Source organism: Erinaceus europaeus, chromosome 9 (genome assembly GCF_950295315.1).
Source record: "Erinaceus europaeus chromosome 9, mEriEur2.1, whole genome shotgun sequence".
NCBI classification, from domain to species: domain Eukaryota; kingdom Metazoa; phylum Chordata; class Mammalia; order Eulipotyphla; family Erinaceidae; genus Erinaceus; species Erinaceus europaeus.
Window position 1 is genome coordinate 124,500,584 of NC_080170.1, and position 15,725 is coordinate 124,516,308.

The following is a 15,725-nucleotide window of genomic DNA, read 5'->3' on the forward strand; positions in this document are numbered from 1 at the left end:
CAGGGGTGGCCCGACGGACAGGTGCGCACACGCACACACACACACTCACACAGCAGAGGGCCCGCGGGAAGCCATGGAGTGTGGGCAGGCTCAGCCCCTTGACGGCACTGCTGAGACGCCTGGCAGTGTCCTCAGGGCCGTGAGATCATCGGTGGGGACGCACCCGTGTCTCTGGCAGCCCCCAACTCCCATGGACCGTGTTCTGTGAGCTTCCCTTCCAGTCCACTTGACACACTGCACGGAAAGCTCCTGGGCCTGGCTGTGTGGATGGAGCCGACCCACAGGAGGGGCCGGGCCCAGGACGGCGGTGTCTGAGCCGCAGAGAAACACCTCGGTCACTCGGGCTGCTTCTGGATCACAGTCTGTCTGTCGGGACCCGTGGGCTGGTGCGGCTGTTGGAGCACACACCGTGCAGGAGGCCCTGGGTTCAAGACCTCCATCTTCACCTGCAGTGGGGACGCTTCACAGGCAGTGAATTCTGCAGGTGTCTCCCTCGTCGCTCCCCTTCCAGTGGACTAAAAACGTGTCCCCCACAAACGGTGGCACTGTGCAGGCAATGAGTCTTAGCGATCATCCTGGGTGGGGTGGAAGGACACACTCCAAAAAGAAGAAAAACCAACCCCGCGATCTCTCAAGGCAGCCAGCCACGTGGCAAGTGGTGTGAGGCTGGGAACAGTCCCTAACGTGGCCTAGCAGGCGGCCCTGGGCTCAGTCTCCCTCCGGCAGTGGATGTGGCGGACGCTCCGGTTCTGCACCCCACGTCTCAGATACAGTGTGTGCAAGCGCAACACAGCCCTTTTGGTTTGGGTTGTTTAAGAAATCCCGGCAATCCTCTCTCCAGCAGCACGAGTTCAAGGTGCACGGCCGTGAACTGCTGAAGCGGCTGCAACGTGCTGTGGGACGGGGTGTCGTGTCACTGCAGGAGCTCGGCCCACGAGCGGGGTCTTCGCGCCGACTTGGGGCTACCGCTGTTGACCTCCCCCCTTTCCACACTCACCCACAGGCTCTCAGGTGCCTGCCCCCTCTCTCTGACACAGACCCAGTGTCCTCTCTTTCGGCGCATCTCTCGACACTCAGATGACACTTCATGTGAGTTAGGCGCTGGAACTGCTTTATCCTTCTTTCCCCAAGGACAGTGAACCAGAAAGGGAATTAATTAACCACCCGCTTTTCCCTGAGATTAAAAGGGGGGGGGGAGGTGGGCAGGGGGAGAATGACCAACCTAGGAATTAACTGAAAATGGGATAAATTTTTTTTTATTTAGAAGTGACTACACAATGTCAATACAGTAAGTAGGATATGAAAAAGATACTTTATAAACCTCACCTATTCTTTGTCTGAAATCTTTTCTGAATAAGCTTGGTAAAATCTTTCAGAAGAATCAGCCGTCAAATCTAAATACTCCAAACTTTTTTTTTTTTTTTAAAGCCATAAATGGAGAAAGTCATAGGACTTTGGACATCCGCAGTCACAGTAGTCTTGTCTTTATATGTACCATCAAGTCACTCCGAGTGCAGTGGGAAGCCAGAGCAACTGGGCCAGTTCACACTCCACCTGCAACCTTCCGTCTCCTTTCCTCACACAAACGCCAGCCCACACTGATCCCCATAAAGTACACCTGTGCGTCGTCGTAATCCCTGTGCCCCTCACAAAAGGAGAATAGACAAAAGTCAAGCATGCTCTAGTGCTCAATGTAAACATTTGCAACGATTAATTATTAACTTTAAGGTACTCAGGAGTGTGTGTGTGTATGTGTGTCATATTCAAAGTGAACCTCAGTAATAGCACCATGACCAAAAACCAAACAAAACAAACCAAAAAAAAAAAAAAAAAAAAAAAAGCAAAACCACCAACAAAAGGGCTGTTATCCCTCGGTTTTATGTCCGAACTTGAGAAGCTACCGTTGCTAACCATGTTTTCAGAACCAACCACCAGGCTAATCTTTCTTTTCTCTTCTCGTTGCCCAAGCTAAAGCCAAAATACCGCTTCTATACACAAGGGTCTCATCATTTTGCTCAGAATGAAAACTTGAAGTCATTGGCCGAGCCACCCAGTCAAGTCCAAAAGAACAATGGTTCTACCGGAGAAGCCCCAGCGGTCAAAGCGCCGCTTTACCGAGAGCAGCTCTGTACTTGTGGCCTGCCGCATTCACAGACCGGCTGGTGTACCTTTTGCTGCTGATGGTAAACACGGAGTTGTAACCCTGAGAATAGATAGGAAACACAAGTTTAAGACGAGCTTGAATGAATTAATGGGTGTGACAGCTATCACCATTTGTAAATCAGGGAAGTGAAGGGCACTGTTTTTGTTTTTTCCTTTTTTCCTCCAGTCCAGCAGCCAAGGACGACGACCCTCCATCCACCTTTCTCCCGCACACTTCCGGCCAGCTTGCAGAAGCAGCACGTCAGGGTTGAACCGGTGATGGCTTCCTCAACTTCCAAAGGGGAGGTCGGGCCCCGCCCACCCCAGCCGGTCAGGTCCGTGGCCGCGGCAGAGGGACAGCTCGGGAGAAGGAACACTTCGGGGAGCGTTCTCCAACACCGAGGACGGGCCTGACGTGTCTGCCCCGTCGGCCCGCACAAGGGTCCACGGAGAGAAGCGTCCGTCGGTGTCTGTCTGGGAACCAAAGGCTGGGCTGACGGACAAAGGTGGGAGGACTGTCACATGCCCCCAAGCTACAAAACGTGTAAACCAGTTGAGTCTGTCTCTCTTTCAGGCACAAACGAGCTAGGAAGGGCCAGCTACACCACCGGAGGGGCACGACCTGTCAAGTAAAAATATTTGGCTCAAGAAAAAAAGAAAAAGAAAAATCTGTCCGAAGGTGTGTGACGTGATCACAGCTTCACTTTAGACGGACTCGAAAAATCATGTCTCACAAAACGTAGCATCTCTCTCAGATTTAAGTCGGGTGGCTCCTAAGAAGAAGCACAGCTACCCCGGCCAAGGCCAAGAGCGCCGGGGACGGCACATGGCGACAGGCAGCCAAGGACAGAGGCGGTGGGTGTGGGCGCCACCCGCTTCAACAGACGAGACTGCGATTGCACTCAAACTCTGCTCTCTAGAATTTCAAACAGCTGGGGGGGGGGGGAGAGACCTAGATAGAATTTAAATACTTTTTTTTTTTTTTTGGGCCCTGTACACTCTATTATAAAGAACACACTTTCCCCTCTATCTAAGGCACACAAACTCCTCTGACTTCACAGAGTGAGACTATGGAAGACCAAGATTTTGGTTCGATCCCTCACTTAGAAGATCCTGGGAAGACCGATCGTATCACGGGTTGTTAGTGTACAGAAAGCAGGAGGATTGCGGTCTGGCCTCAAAGGTTGAAAAAAATATAATCAAAACCTAAAAAAAAGAAAACAATAATAATAATTTACCAGCACTTTACAAAATCAAGTTTATAAAAGAAAACTGATGATTTTTCTCCCTTGAACATAAAGAGGAAGGGGAGAGGAAGGGGAGAGGAAGGGAAGGAAGGAACGAAGAGGGCGGGGGGGGGGGGGGAAATGAACAGTGTATGGAAAGGAAGTCGCAAAGGATACTGGGAATGACGGGGTCCCGTGTAATGCACCCTACTCGAGTGGCCGGGGCCGGCACGACCAGGGGCGGGCACCTCCCCGTGCCAGGATGCAGGGCCTTGCCGGCTGCAGGCTCTATGAACTCAGGCCAGACGGCCCGAGGTGCGGCAGGGCGGGGCGGGGCGGGGCAGGGCAGGGGTCGAGCAGACTATGCCGTGTGACCCCTGTGCCCGCCCGGGTGTAATGCTCACTGGTGCCAGCCGCAGGCCACTTAGTGTTGAACGCCCGCCCGCCCGCCCGCCCCGCCGAGCTCAATACTGTGTGTCGGGAAGGGACTTTTGGCAGCTGTGCTGAGTGCTGCTACAAAGGCAAGTGCAAATGAGAGCAACAGTCATGATTCGTCACATTCACAACTTTTCATAGAAAAATATAAATATATTCCCTGAATCGAAGGACAAAACGCTCAATCTCCACGGCGCCCGGGCCCGGGGTCACGGGCTGGAGTCGGACTCGGCAGCGGGGTCCGGGCCGTCACCGTCGTGGTAGCGCACGGTCCTGCGGCCCTGGTTCCTGGTTCGGATCTTGGAGCGGCGCGGGCCCCGCTTGGCGCGGGCGAGGTCCAGGTCCTCCCAGTCGCCGTCCTCGGCGGGCGGCCGCTTGCTCTGTCGCTGCCGCCATCTCTGCCGCGGCCGCCTCCCGGCCGGCTGGACCCCACCAACCGCGGCTGCTCTCCCTCGGGCCGGCTGGCCGCCTCTGGCCGCCCGATTCTTGGCTTTGGCGTCACCCGCACAGGTCGTGTCAGACTCGGTCCCGGACCCCGACTCGGAGTCGGCCGGGGGACTGGTGTGGAGCCGAGGCCCGGGGGGCTCCGAGGGCGGCCTCCCGCGCGCCCCCCGGCCCCGGCCCCGACCCCGGCCCCGGCCCGGGGGGCCCTTCCCGCAGGTCCTTGGCCGCCGGCCGTTCCACCTGCGCCGCCCGCAGGGGGGCTGCTCCTCCTCATCGTCCTCGGAGGGGGGCTCGGCCAGCCCCCGGGGAACGAGGCTCCCGGGGCCTCCCTCTGACGTCTTCCTCTCTGGGGCAGCCGCCTCTGCTGGGGTGCCTTCCGAGTCCGAGCCCGTGTCGCCCGAGGCCCAGGCCCTGCCCCCGGCACCGGGCGCTGCCCCGTGAGCCGAACCCTCGGGTGCCTTGGCCGCGCCGGCCGCCTCCTTCCCAGCGCCGCCGCCGCTGCGGTGGGTGCAGCGCAGGAGCTTCTCTCTGCCCCGGCGGGCCCGCGGGCGCCCCAGGGCCCTGCTCAGCGGCTGCCTCCTACAGGCCAGGGCCCTGGGGGAGCCCCGAGGGGCTGCCGCCGGCTTCTTGGCCGCCTGCGAGCTGCTGTCGGAGTCGCTGGGACACCCCCTTTTCCTGGGGCCTTTCCGGCTGGGCCCCTGGTCTTGTGACAGAGAATCTGCAAATGAAAGGCAGCCCTTGAGTCGTTCGGGAAGGAGTCTAGGGGCATCCCCACCCTCGGGTGACAGGTGGGGCAGGGACCCTCGATTCCAGCCCCAGCACCATTCACCGGAGTGGCAATTCCATCAAGAAAATGCTACGAGGTATCGTGCGGTAGCGCAGCGGATTAAGCGCACGTGGCGCAAAGCCCAAGGACCAACGTAAGGATCCCGGTTCGAGCCCCCGGCTCCCCAACAGCAGGGGAGTCGCCTCACAGGCAGTGAAGCAGGTCTGCAGGTGTCTGTCTTTCTCTCCCCCCCCTGTCTTCACCTCCTCTCTCCATTTCCCTCTGTCCTACCCAACAACAAAACAATAATAATAATAACAAAGATAAACGAGGGCAACAAAAGGGAAAAAAAAATAGCCTTCAGGAGCAGTGGATCTGTAGTGCAGGCACCAAGCCCCAGACATAATCCTGCAGACAAAAAAACAAAATGCTAGAAGCCATGTGATTTGTTTATGAGAGAGAGAGAGAGAGAGACACACACAGTAGCACCACAGCACCACCTCTCCATAGCCAACGCCAGAGATCCAGCTCTAGACCACACACTTTGTTCACTGCACCTCCTGGAGATGGACAGAAGCACGGATGGAGACAGACAGGTGTGTGTGTGTGTGTGTGTGTGTGTGTGTATGTGTTTTCTGAATGCAGAGCCAGGGTTGACAAGCCCAGGCCTTCTCCATGTGTGACACCAACTGACCTCTAGCCCAGTGGGGGGAGGGGGGGCTGGGGGTGAGACGGGGGGGACACCTGCACACCTTCCTTCCAGGGAGCCCCCGGAGCCCTCGCGCAGACACAGGCAGCAGCCGGGCTCGACTCTCCAGGGGGTCGGGGTCGCTCCCCCCCCCTCCCGCAAGGACACGGGCCGGGCAGGTGCCCGGGGGTCCCCGCCCCGCCCCTCGCCCCTGACCCCCGGCAGGCAGGAGCCGTCTACTTCCACACTCAGCACCACACTCAGCTCCACACTCAGCACCACCGCCACCGGCTGGCTCGGAATAAGCTGCCGGCACTGTCCCCAAGACGCGCGACCTGGGCGTCGATGAAGGGAAGGACGCCCTCACCCTCACCTCACCGACTGCCTGCCTGCCATGTGGCACCAAGGACCGGCCCCAGGACCTCGAGCTCTCAAGCCCGCCGCTGGCCCCCGAGTTCATTCAGGGAGGCGGACGACAGAGCGACACCGCGGCCAACCAGACTGTCACGGTCGCCACTGTCACCTGAACCACCTTCCCGCAGCCAGGCCTGGCCGAGTGGAACCAATGGAGGCGGGTCTGGTGCGGAGCTTTCTCCTGCCCTGCCCTGTCCGTCCATATCTCTCTCTCTCTCTCTCTCTCCCTCTCTGAAAGTCAATGCAGTGGCCGGGTCCCAGTGAGGGCAGAACAGAACAGCAAAGACGGGTGCTGGGCTGTTTGTCACCCTGGCACTGACATATGGAGAGAGGCGGAGCGGGCACGGGGCGGGGGGCAGCCTGGCGGGGAGGGAGGGAGGCGCCGGGGCCGAGAGGAGCCGGTGCTCCCGGGACGGGTCCATGTTACCTTTCAGAGCCCCGCTGGGCTGTTCCCGCGCTCCCCCGTCATCCGACTCCAGCTCCGTCTCGGACACGTGATCGGAGAAGCAGTGGGGCCCGTCGGCAGGCTGCCGGGTCGCCGTCGCCGTCGCCGTCGCCGTCACCGTCACCGTCCCCGGACTCGGCTTCGCTTCCGGGCCCAGCCCCCGGCCGTCCCCCCCGGCAGGCTGATCAGACGCGGAGGCCTCCGAGTCACTGAAGACCTTTGCTTTCTTCAGGCAAGTGGCATTTTTATGCTCCGGGTTGGACTTCCTGCCAGTACATCTTCCTGGCCCGGAGTGTGCTTCCTCCTCCTCCTCCTCCGCGCTCTGTGTCCCCAGTGTCGGCCCAGACGTGGAGGGGCCGGCAGTCGTGCGGGGCCCGGGCCCAGATGCCTGGCTCTCCGCAGAGTCCTCCTCGGACGACTCGATCTGGAGCAGCTTGGCTCTGCAGGCGGCCGGAGCGCGGGCCTTGCAGCCGTCGGCCTGCCAGTGCTTCCGGGCCACCCGCAAGTCGCTCTCCGACTCGGAGTCCCCGTTCTCAGAGCCGGCGGCGCGGGGGCTGGGCGCGGGGGCCGGCGGCTGCTCGTGGGGCTCCGGCTCGGAGCGTGGGCTCCGCTCGTCCTCGGAGTTGAGCTGAAGCTTCCTCCTGGCCACGGCCGCGGCGTTCCGGGGGGGCAGCCTGCGGCCCGAGCAGCTGCTCTCAGAGCTCGAGTCGCCCTCCGCGTCGCTCATGAGCTTGATCTTGCTGGCGGCCAGCGCGGCGCACCTCCGCAGCACCTTGCGGCTGCTCCCCGCACGGCCCTGCGGCCCCGGCCCGGGCGAGTCGCACTCGGAGTCACTCGGGTAGACTCTCTTCCGGGTGGCTTTCCTGCCACATCCGTTCTCCAGAGCCGTGACACCTAGAAATGAGCGGCACCGAGGCTGGCAAGGCTTCCCGTGGTCCGCCCGCCCCCGGCCCCCTCTCCTGCGGCTTTGTGCTCGCTCTCTCTCTCTCTCTCTCCAGGCAGAGTCCCCGGGTCATGGCACACCCACCAGGGGCCTGGGTGCGAGCCCATGCGACAGGCAACACGCGCTGAGCGCACTCTGATCTCGGGTGGGAAAGGGTGCTGGGTGCTCTCTATACCCAGAAAGCCAGAGGCCAGACCATCGCGAGCAGTTCTCGGCGCCCCGGGCAGACTCTTACCGGCCTTCCTCTGGGCGGCCCGGGTTCTGGTCAGCCGGAGGGGGCCGGGCCTGGCCGAGCTGCTCCGTGAGGAAGGGTCACCGGCCCCCGCGCCGGCCCTGCTTTCCTCCCAGCTGCTGGAAGAGGACGACGAAGAGGAGCCTCCGGAATCGTCCATCTCACTTTCTAAGGGAAGTGAAGCAGCGAGCGACAGTGCGTCACGCCCCCGTCCCCACCTCTGTGCGCGGGTTCTGAGGATTCTCTAGGCAGAGCCCGGGAGGTGGGGAGGTGGGGAGGTGGGGAGGTGGCGAGCTGGGGAGTGGGGGAGGTGGCACGGTGGTGGGGCCTGAACGCTCGGCACTGAGACTGTCCGGCCCCGATCATCCCGACCCCTCTGCCTGGCGCCGTCTGCGAAGGCGTCCCACTCGGCCGGGAGGCGCGCCACGCCAGGCGCAGGGGGACAACCCCGACCCCGCACCAGCTGACCCACCGCCCTGCTTCCCTCCCCGCGCCTCCGCTAGCTGGCAGCGCCGCTCACCGGAGAGAGAGCCGTTGGCTAGAGGCACAGGCCTGTCTCTCCCCGCTCTCTCGGGGGAGCCCGGCGAGTCCGAAGAGTCGGTGGCCTTGGTCCCGTGGCCGGCGGCACTCGCCATCCTGCTGGAGGCGGCCCGGGAAGGAGAGCCCGCCGACTCCGGACTGGCCGCCTTCTGAGACGTCGGTCGCCTCGGCCTGGCATTTCTGGGCAAAGACAAAGGAAACGGTGTTCGAGAAGAGAGAGGAAGGACCCGTCCACAGAAGAGAACCCAAAGTGACGCAGATTATCTTTCAACACGAGAACGACTTGACCGTGAAAACACGCACTACTACGAGCCGCTTCTCCTGCCAAGTGAGCCAGCGCACGGAAGGCTGAAGCAGCAGCACGACAGACAGACAGACAGACAGACAGACAGACAGACAGAAAACCACTGAGGCGATCCTCAGGCTCCCTGGCCTGAACGCAGGCGGGCGCCGGCCCCCGGCCCCCCATATCCCAGACTGCTGCCGCGGTGGAGCCGGCGGGTCGCCCAGGACTCCCTTGGGACTTAAGCCTCCGGCGGAGCAACTCGCGGGTCGACCGGGCATCTGGATGAAGTCCGCCGTTGCATCCCGAACCCCGGCACCCCGCACCCCAGATCCCAGACTGCCGCCGTGGGCGGGCTTCACGTTTCTGGAGCCTCCTGACACACCCGCCTCCCACTCCCAAAGATGGACTACAGGAGTCAAGGGGCTCGGGCTGAAAGGACGCCAGGGCACCTGGACTGGGGACTGCACAGGTGACTGTGACCCGGAGCAGATGACCCTACTCATCCCTGAGTGCCGGGCTGGCTTCGCGACCAGGGACTCACGGCTGAGCTGGGACGCAGTTCAATCTTGATTGACGAGCGGGGGTGCAGTGCAACAATCTAATCTCTATTCATCAGAAAACCCTGTCCTCTATGTCTCCCGAGGCGGAAGTGTCAGGAAGAGGAAGGGCGAGGGACAGGGGGTGGGGAGAAGGAAAAAGCGCAAACCAGTGGGGATTCAAGCAACGAAAACAGTGACTGTGTAAACAGACCACAGTGTCAGTCAAGCAATGCAACAGAAGGGGTCTTAGAAGCAGACCAACACCTGATCGTGGTTACCGCTGCGTTTTGTTTTGGTGGGTGGTGGGTGTGTTAAGAAGTCCTTGCCTACCTGTAGTTCATGATCTCGTAAACCACTATGAAATCACTCATTTAAAAATACAACTATATGGGAGTCAGGTGACAGCGCAGCAGGTTAAGCGCAGGTGGCACAAAACGCAGGGACCAGCGTTAAGGATCCCGGTTCGAGCCCCCGGCTCCCCACCTGCAGGGGTGTTGTTTCTTTTTTTTTTTTCTTTTTTTTTTTTATTGTTGTAGTTATTATTATTGTTGTCGTTGTTGGATAGGACAGAGAGAAATGGAGAGAGGAGGGGAAGACAGAGAGGAGGAGAGAAAGATAGACACCTGCAGACCTGCTTCACCGCCTGTGAAGCGACTCCCCTGCAGGTGGGGAGCCGGGGGCTCGAACCGGGATCCTTATGCCGGTCCTTGTGCTTTGCGCCACCTGCGCTTAACCCGCTGCGCTACAGCCCGACTCCCCAGGGGTGTTGTTTCATAGGCGGTGAGGCAGGTCTGCAGGTGTCTCTCTTTCTCTCCCAGTCTTCCCCCTCCTCTCTCCATTTCTCTGTCTCCTATCCAACAACAACGACATCAACAACAACAACTACAAGGGCAACAAAAAGGAATAAATACTTTTTAAAAAAAATCTTTAAAAAAATAATAAAACTATGTAAAGCCTAACCTAACTGGAAACTAGGACAGTTAGAGTAGAAAGAGTACAGGGAAGGAAGCTAAACTAGAAGAAAATTCTGGGAGCCAGTTGGTGGGAAGCAGAGGGGCAGCCCCAAGGATGCTAGCTAGAGATCCCAGTTCGAGCCTCCAGCTCCCCACCTGCGGGGGGGGGGGGGGGGTGTCACTTCACAGGTGGTGAGGCAGGTCGGCAGGTGTCTTATCTTTTCTTCCCTTCTCTGTCTTCCCCATCTTTCTCGATTTCTTTCCGTCCTATCCAACAACAGCAGTAACAATAACAATAACAAGGGCAACAAAAGTGGTCTCCAGAAGCAGTGGATTCACAGTACAGGCACTGAGCGCCAGCGATAACCCTGGAGGCAACAAAAAAAAAAAAAAAAAAAGAGGGACTTGGGGGCGGTAGCGCAGCGGGTTAAGTGCACTTGGCGCAAAGCACAAGGCCTGGCAGAAGGTTCCCAGTTCGAGCCCCCAGCTCCCCACCTGCAGGGGGGTCGCTTCACAGGTGGTGTAGCAGGTCTGCAGGTGTCTGTCTTTCTCTCCCCGTCCGTATTCCCCTCCTCTCTCCATTTCTCTGTCCTATCCAACAACAACGACATCAACAACTATAACTACAACAATAAAAACAAGGGCAACAAAAAGGAAGTAAATAAATAAATATATTTAAAAAAAACAAAGTGAAACCGCCTAAGAAGAAAAATAAAAAGTTCCCCCCTCCTTCCCCTGCCCACCACCAAGGCCTGCTCAGCTCCAGCTTACAGCGGTGGTGATGGGGACTGAACCCAGAACCTTCCATGGCATGAAAAGTCTTTTTGCATAACCATTAAGCTACCTCCCCAGCAGGGAGAAATAACTGCATGTGGAAGAGATGACTTGGTTACGTTTCTGAATCGATCATTTAAATAGTCCTTTTGTTTACTTCTCTTCTGGTGCCAGGGCTCATGCTTTCACATCCCACTGCCCTCAGTGGCCTTTGCTCCCCTTTCAATCACAGACAGAAACACAGAAGGTGAGAGGCAGGGAGGGCGCGGACCCAAAGTGGGCGCCCCTCCAGCATGTGCGGCGCCAGGGCCTGGAGCCCAGAACCTGGGGAAGTGTGTGTGTCCGCGAGCGGCTACTCCCGCTGCTGAAAGGATCCTTCATTAGGTGTTTGACGTGTTTTTATGTACTCACGAGTGAGACACACACACACATCAGGGTTTAACCAGAGCCTTGCTCTGGCCTGTGAGATGCTAAGGGTGGACCTCAGGCCTCCTCCAAGGTCACTGGCCTCCTCGCTGCTGCACCCACCCCCACCCACCATCCCTTCAGTGAGTTTTAAAGTTGAACAGTTTTCATTAAATGTTTATTCGCATAACTACATCAATGCACTGACTCTACAGTCCCAAAACGATTTCATTCCTTAAAAAAAAAGGGCGGGCGCGCAGCAGGTTAAGCACAGGTGGCACAAAGAGCAAGGACTGGCATAAGGATCCCGGTTTGAGCCCCCGGGTCCCCACCTGCAACGACGACAGCAATAGCAACAACAACCACAACGATAAAACAACAAGGGCAACAAAAGGGAAAAAACAGCCTCCAGGAGCAGTGGATTTGTGGTGCACCGAGCCCCAGCAATAACCCTGGAGGCAAAAAAAAAAAAAAAAAAAAGAGATTCCGAACTGGATGGGGGGGGGGGAGCAGCCTGGAAATTCAACGGCAGGGGCACCCACCTGACAGCCCTGCTCGCCTGGCCAGCACGGTTACAATTCTGCCGTCTCTTGAACCTCTGGCTCCTTCGAAGTTTTTCATTGAATTTCTGGCGGATTTTAAAATCCGAAGAGATTTTCTTCATTTTCTCTTCAAATAAGGCAGACAGTCTCAAGGTCATGCTGTAAATCTGCAAGGATCGGGAAACAACGGTAACAGAGCTTTCAGAAGACGTCCACCACATTTCCAGCCCAGCCCCGCTGCGGCAGAGGAATCTCCGGTACTGTGGCGTCCTCTCTGCCTCCCCCCAGACAGTCGCTGCTGACTACGTAGAACTGACGCTGCCACCGTGAAAACTGTGGCCGTGTTGACCATTCCTGTCCCCACGCCTTGTCTACAAGGGCATCTGCAAAGTGTGTGTGTGTGTGTGTGTGTGTTGAAAGCAGTCCTTGAATTCAGCAGGACCAAGGTGCCTGCTGCCCCCTCAGCCAAAGACCGTGTCCAGCGTCGAGCAACTGGGGGGCCGGCTAGGCTGGTGGACACCCACCAGGCCGGGAGGCTCAAGCTCCCAGGCCAGCCCGACACCACGCGTTCCAGGGCGGTGCTGTGACTAGTCTCTCTCCTCTCTAACCAGATGAGACTCTCTCACACGGAATTAATAAGAAATGAGTCTTTCTGATGTGATGACATGAAAGAGTGAGAGAGCCAGAGAGAGACCGCCTGGAGCACTGCTCACTGCTTATGAGCCTTTCCCTGCAGGCGTGCACGGGAACACAGTGACAGTAATAACAAGGGCAACAAAATGGGAAAAACAGCCTCCAGGAGCAGTGGATTTGTGGTACAGGCGCCGAGCCGCAGCAACAGCCTTGGCGGAAGGAAGGAAAGAGGAAGGGTTGGTTATTCTAACTATGCTGAGTCAGCCGGTAGCTGGGGGGGGGCGTTGCCAAAGGCTGTTCCCCTACTAACTAATTCTTGACTCAGAGCCTCCAGTAGCTCCCAGCAAACAGCAGCATCTCGGCCACCTGAATGGCGTGCAGCTTCTACGCAGAGCGCTTTTTCAATTACCTTCGATCGCTTGTTCGGTGTGTAAGCTTTTGCGTTGCTGAATATCAACCGAATGTCTTTGCAGAACTCCAAAGGGCTGTCGTAGTTCCCCGCTTCCAGCGTCTCCCTCACTGTGCCCAGATCCATGGGCGTGTCTATGATGTCTCGGTAGTCCTGTGTCACACAGACAACAGTCAGCCCAGCCCTGCAGCGCCTGCCTCCAGGAACGCTGATGATCACAACTCCCAGATGCTGGAAAGGAAGGACGCGCGGAGGGGCCGAAGGCGCTCGAGAATCAGCACTTATTTACAAACACGCCACACGAGAGGCGCGCAGTATCACGGCACCCGGCCGGACAGACTGACCGCCCTCACCTCCCTCTTTCCATTCAGTGAGAGCTAAGCCCTGTGCCGAGTCTGCACTTCACGATTCGGCTTTTACAAAAAGCTCGTCTTCCCGGACTAGAAGGTGAAAACACTTTGAGCCCATTTATGGTTCAAGGGGAACTGTCAGTTTCCACTATTCTCTCCATGTTAATTCAGTCTTCACTGCCAATGACTTACAAGGGCACCCACACGTTTAGGGGACTCTGTCAGGCTCAGTGGTGAGAGAAAAAGGCTGCAGGAAGCCAAGACATCCCTCTCTCTGAAGTCTAGCTCAAACACCCCCTGCCCCACTGCTCCTCGCCACACAAGAAGAACAGTCCCCAACAGTCCCGACAAGACAGACGGCGACTTACCGGGTACTCCACCAGATCAACAGGCTGTCTAAACGGCTCGGAATCTTCACACTGGAAAATCAAGCTCACTAGCTCCTTGCACTGTTTCCTCCAGTTGTTTTCAACGTAGCCCGTGGCTCTGATGTCGCTTTTATTCCAACCATGGACCTAAAAGCGCATGTGCAGTAGTGAGTGTTTCCACCAGACTACAGTTGTAAAACTAGACGCTCCTGAGCCCAGGACGGCCGCCTGGTGGCAGCGTCAGACCCTGCCGGCGGCTTTGGCTGCACCCCTCACAACCGAAACTAAACCACAAACAGCCGACAGAATGTGGCTAGAAAAAGACCACCTTTCTGTAAAATCCCCCAGATGTCACAACTGCTTCTCCAAAGACACTTCCTGCTTGCCGTCCGTCACTTTTCTCCCCAGGTCAGAGACACCAGACCGTGTAGCACAGAGGCAGAAAGGCGGCTCTAAGGACGCCCTCAGGAGACCCCGTGACTCCCAACACCTCCCGTGACGGATAAGAACTCTGCTGACGTGGCTCTGCACAGGGCCAGTGTGACCGAGGGTTCTCCTAAGGAGACAGCGACGGCCTGGCCAGGAGGTGTGGGTGTGGGGGTGGGGGTGTGTGTGTGTGTGGGGGTGTGTATGGTGGTGGGGGCGGTGTCCAGCAGGCACAGAAGCTGAAACTAGCAAGGGACACTCTCTCCTACAGCTTCCAGGAAGGACCAGAGGACCTCTGGGGTGCTGGTGAGACACAGGCCCAAGTTCTTCCTCCTGTATTTTTTAAAAATACTCGTCGTTCATGAGAAAGGAGCAGAGCACTGTTCAGGCACACGGGGATGCCCGGGATGGGACTCGGGACCTCACGAAACACCTCCTAGGCCCACAGCAGAGGTCTGGCCCAGGGTCTAGGGGAAGAGCGGGAGGTAGGCGGCCAGGTCTGAGGCCTGGAGCCACCGGGGGTGCCATGGCACTGGGGACAGCTCCGGAGCCTAGTGTTTCTTCTGTTCTCTCTCTCTGCGTGGAAAGGCAGCCCAGGAGCGGTGGAATTATGTACTTGCCAAAAGAACTTCCCAGAAGCGGTGAAATCCAGCCAGGCCAAAGGCCCAGTGAAAAAGCGCCAGGGGACAGGGAGCGCACTGTACGGACACAGACCTTGGGGAAATGGGCCCTCTGACGGCAAGCCTGTAAGCCAGCATCTCCCCCATCATGACACTGAAGTCAGGCAGAATTCACAGATCAACAAGGCCAGTCATCAATCCCTAGGTAATTTCCCCTTGTAAAAGGTTTCAACTCGGGCAGGGGAGACAGCACAGAGGTTCTGCAAAGACTCGCCTGCCTGTAGCTCTGAGGTCCCAGGTTTGATCCCCAGCACCACCATCAGCCAGAGCTGAGCAGCGCTCTGGTCAAAAACAAACAAGTAATTTTTTTATTATTATTTATTTTTCATTATTCTTTATTATAAGATAGGAAGGTAGAGAGAGAAAGAGAAGCAGACCTCACTCAGGTATATGTGCTGCTGGGGACTGAACTCAGGATCTCCCACTTGAGAGTCCATTGTTTTACCCACTGTGCCACCTCCTGGGCCACCAAACAAGTAACTTTTAAATGAAGTCCCTGGCTTTCCTTATCCTCATAATCTCCCCCCTAACAGAACAACACAGCATGCATACCCCCCCCTCAGGCCAGGGCCCCCACAAACCTCTTGTCCTGCCTGACTTTCCCACCGGTACGGCTTAGGCTGATTTGAAAACATGAAACTACTAAGTAAAGTGATGAAGCAGACAGATTAACTTACTCTCCTTCTCCCAGAAGATGTTTTAGGAAGATCACTATCATCCTAGGAATAAAAATTAAGGCACCGTTAAGTGTCATTGACCTGAAGAAAGACGCCTATCACAGACAGACTTTCAGAAGGCTGGCCATGCCGTCCTTCGCACCTCCCTCTGCACCGAGCAGCTGGTCTCGAAGAGGCCCTGGCAGTCATGTCCACATGCAGCTCCCAGCCTCCTGACTGCCGAGGACGCTCCAGCAGCTCCCCGGTGTGCTCGCTGAGCCAGGGGATTAAGAACTTGATGCAGCTGTGATAGCAAATTCTTTCCTTTTTTGCCTCCAGGGTTACTGCTGGGGCTTGGTGCCTGCACTACAAATCCACTGCTCCTAGAGGCCATTTTACTCCCTTTTGTTGCCCTTGTTGTTTGTTTAT

The 15,725-nt window shown here is 57.4% G+C and overlaps 2 protein-coding genes across 2 annotated transcripts in view; both read right to left on the reverse strand.

Annotated features, from left to right (window-relative positions):
- The window catches only part of PSMG1 (proteasome assembly chaperone 1), a 90,927-nt gene that overhangs the window by 13,868 nt on the left and 61,334 nt on the right, over window positions 1–15,725 (reverse strand). The gene's annotated exons all lie outside the window — the stretch shown is intronic.
- The window catches only part of BRWD1 (bromodomain and WD repeat domain containing 1), a 75,827-nt gene continuing 61,342 nt past the window's right edge, over window positions 1,241–15,725 (reverse strand). Inside the window, exons 34-41 of the mRNA XM_060198709.1 lie at window positions 15,318–15,359; window positions 13,535–13,681; window positions 12,817–12,969; window positions 11,775–11,941; window positions 8,256–8,455; window positions 7,739–7,903; window positions 6,543–7,454; window positions 1,241–4,965 (exon numbers count right to left, since the gene is read on the reverse strand). Of these exons, the coding sequence (XP_060054692.1) occupies window positions 4,013–4,965; window positions 6,543–7,454; window positions 7,739–7,903; window positions 8,256–8,455; window positions 11,775–11,941; window positions 12,817–12,969; window positions 13,535–13,681; window positions 15,318–15,359 (2,739 nt within the window). The 3' untranslated portion in view covers window positions 1,241–4,012. The remainder of the gene's footprint in view (window positions 4,966–6,542; window positions 7,455–7,738; window positions 7,904–8,255; window positions 8,456–11,774; window positions 11,942–12,816; window positions 12,970–13,534; window positions 13,682–15,317; window positions 15,360–15,725) is intronic.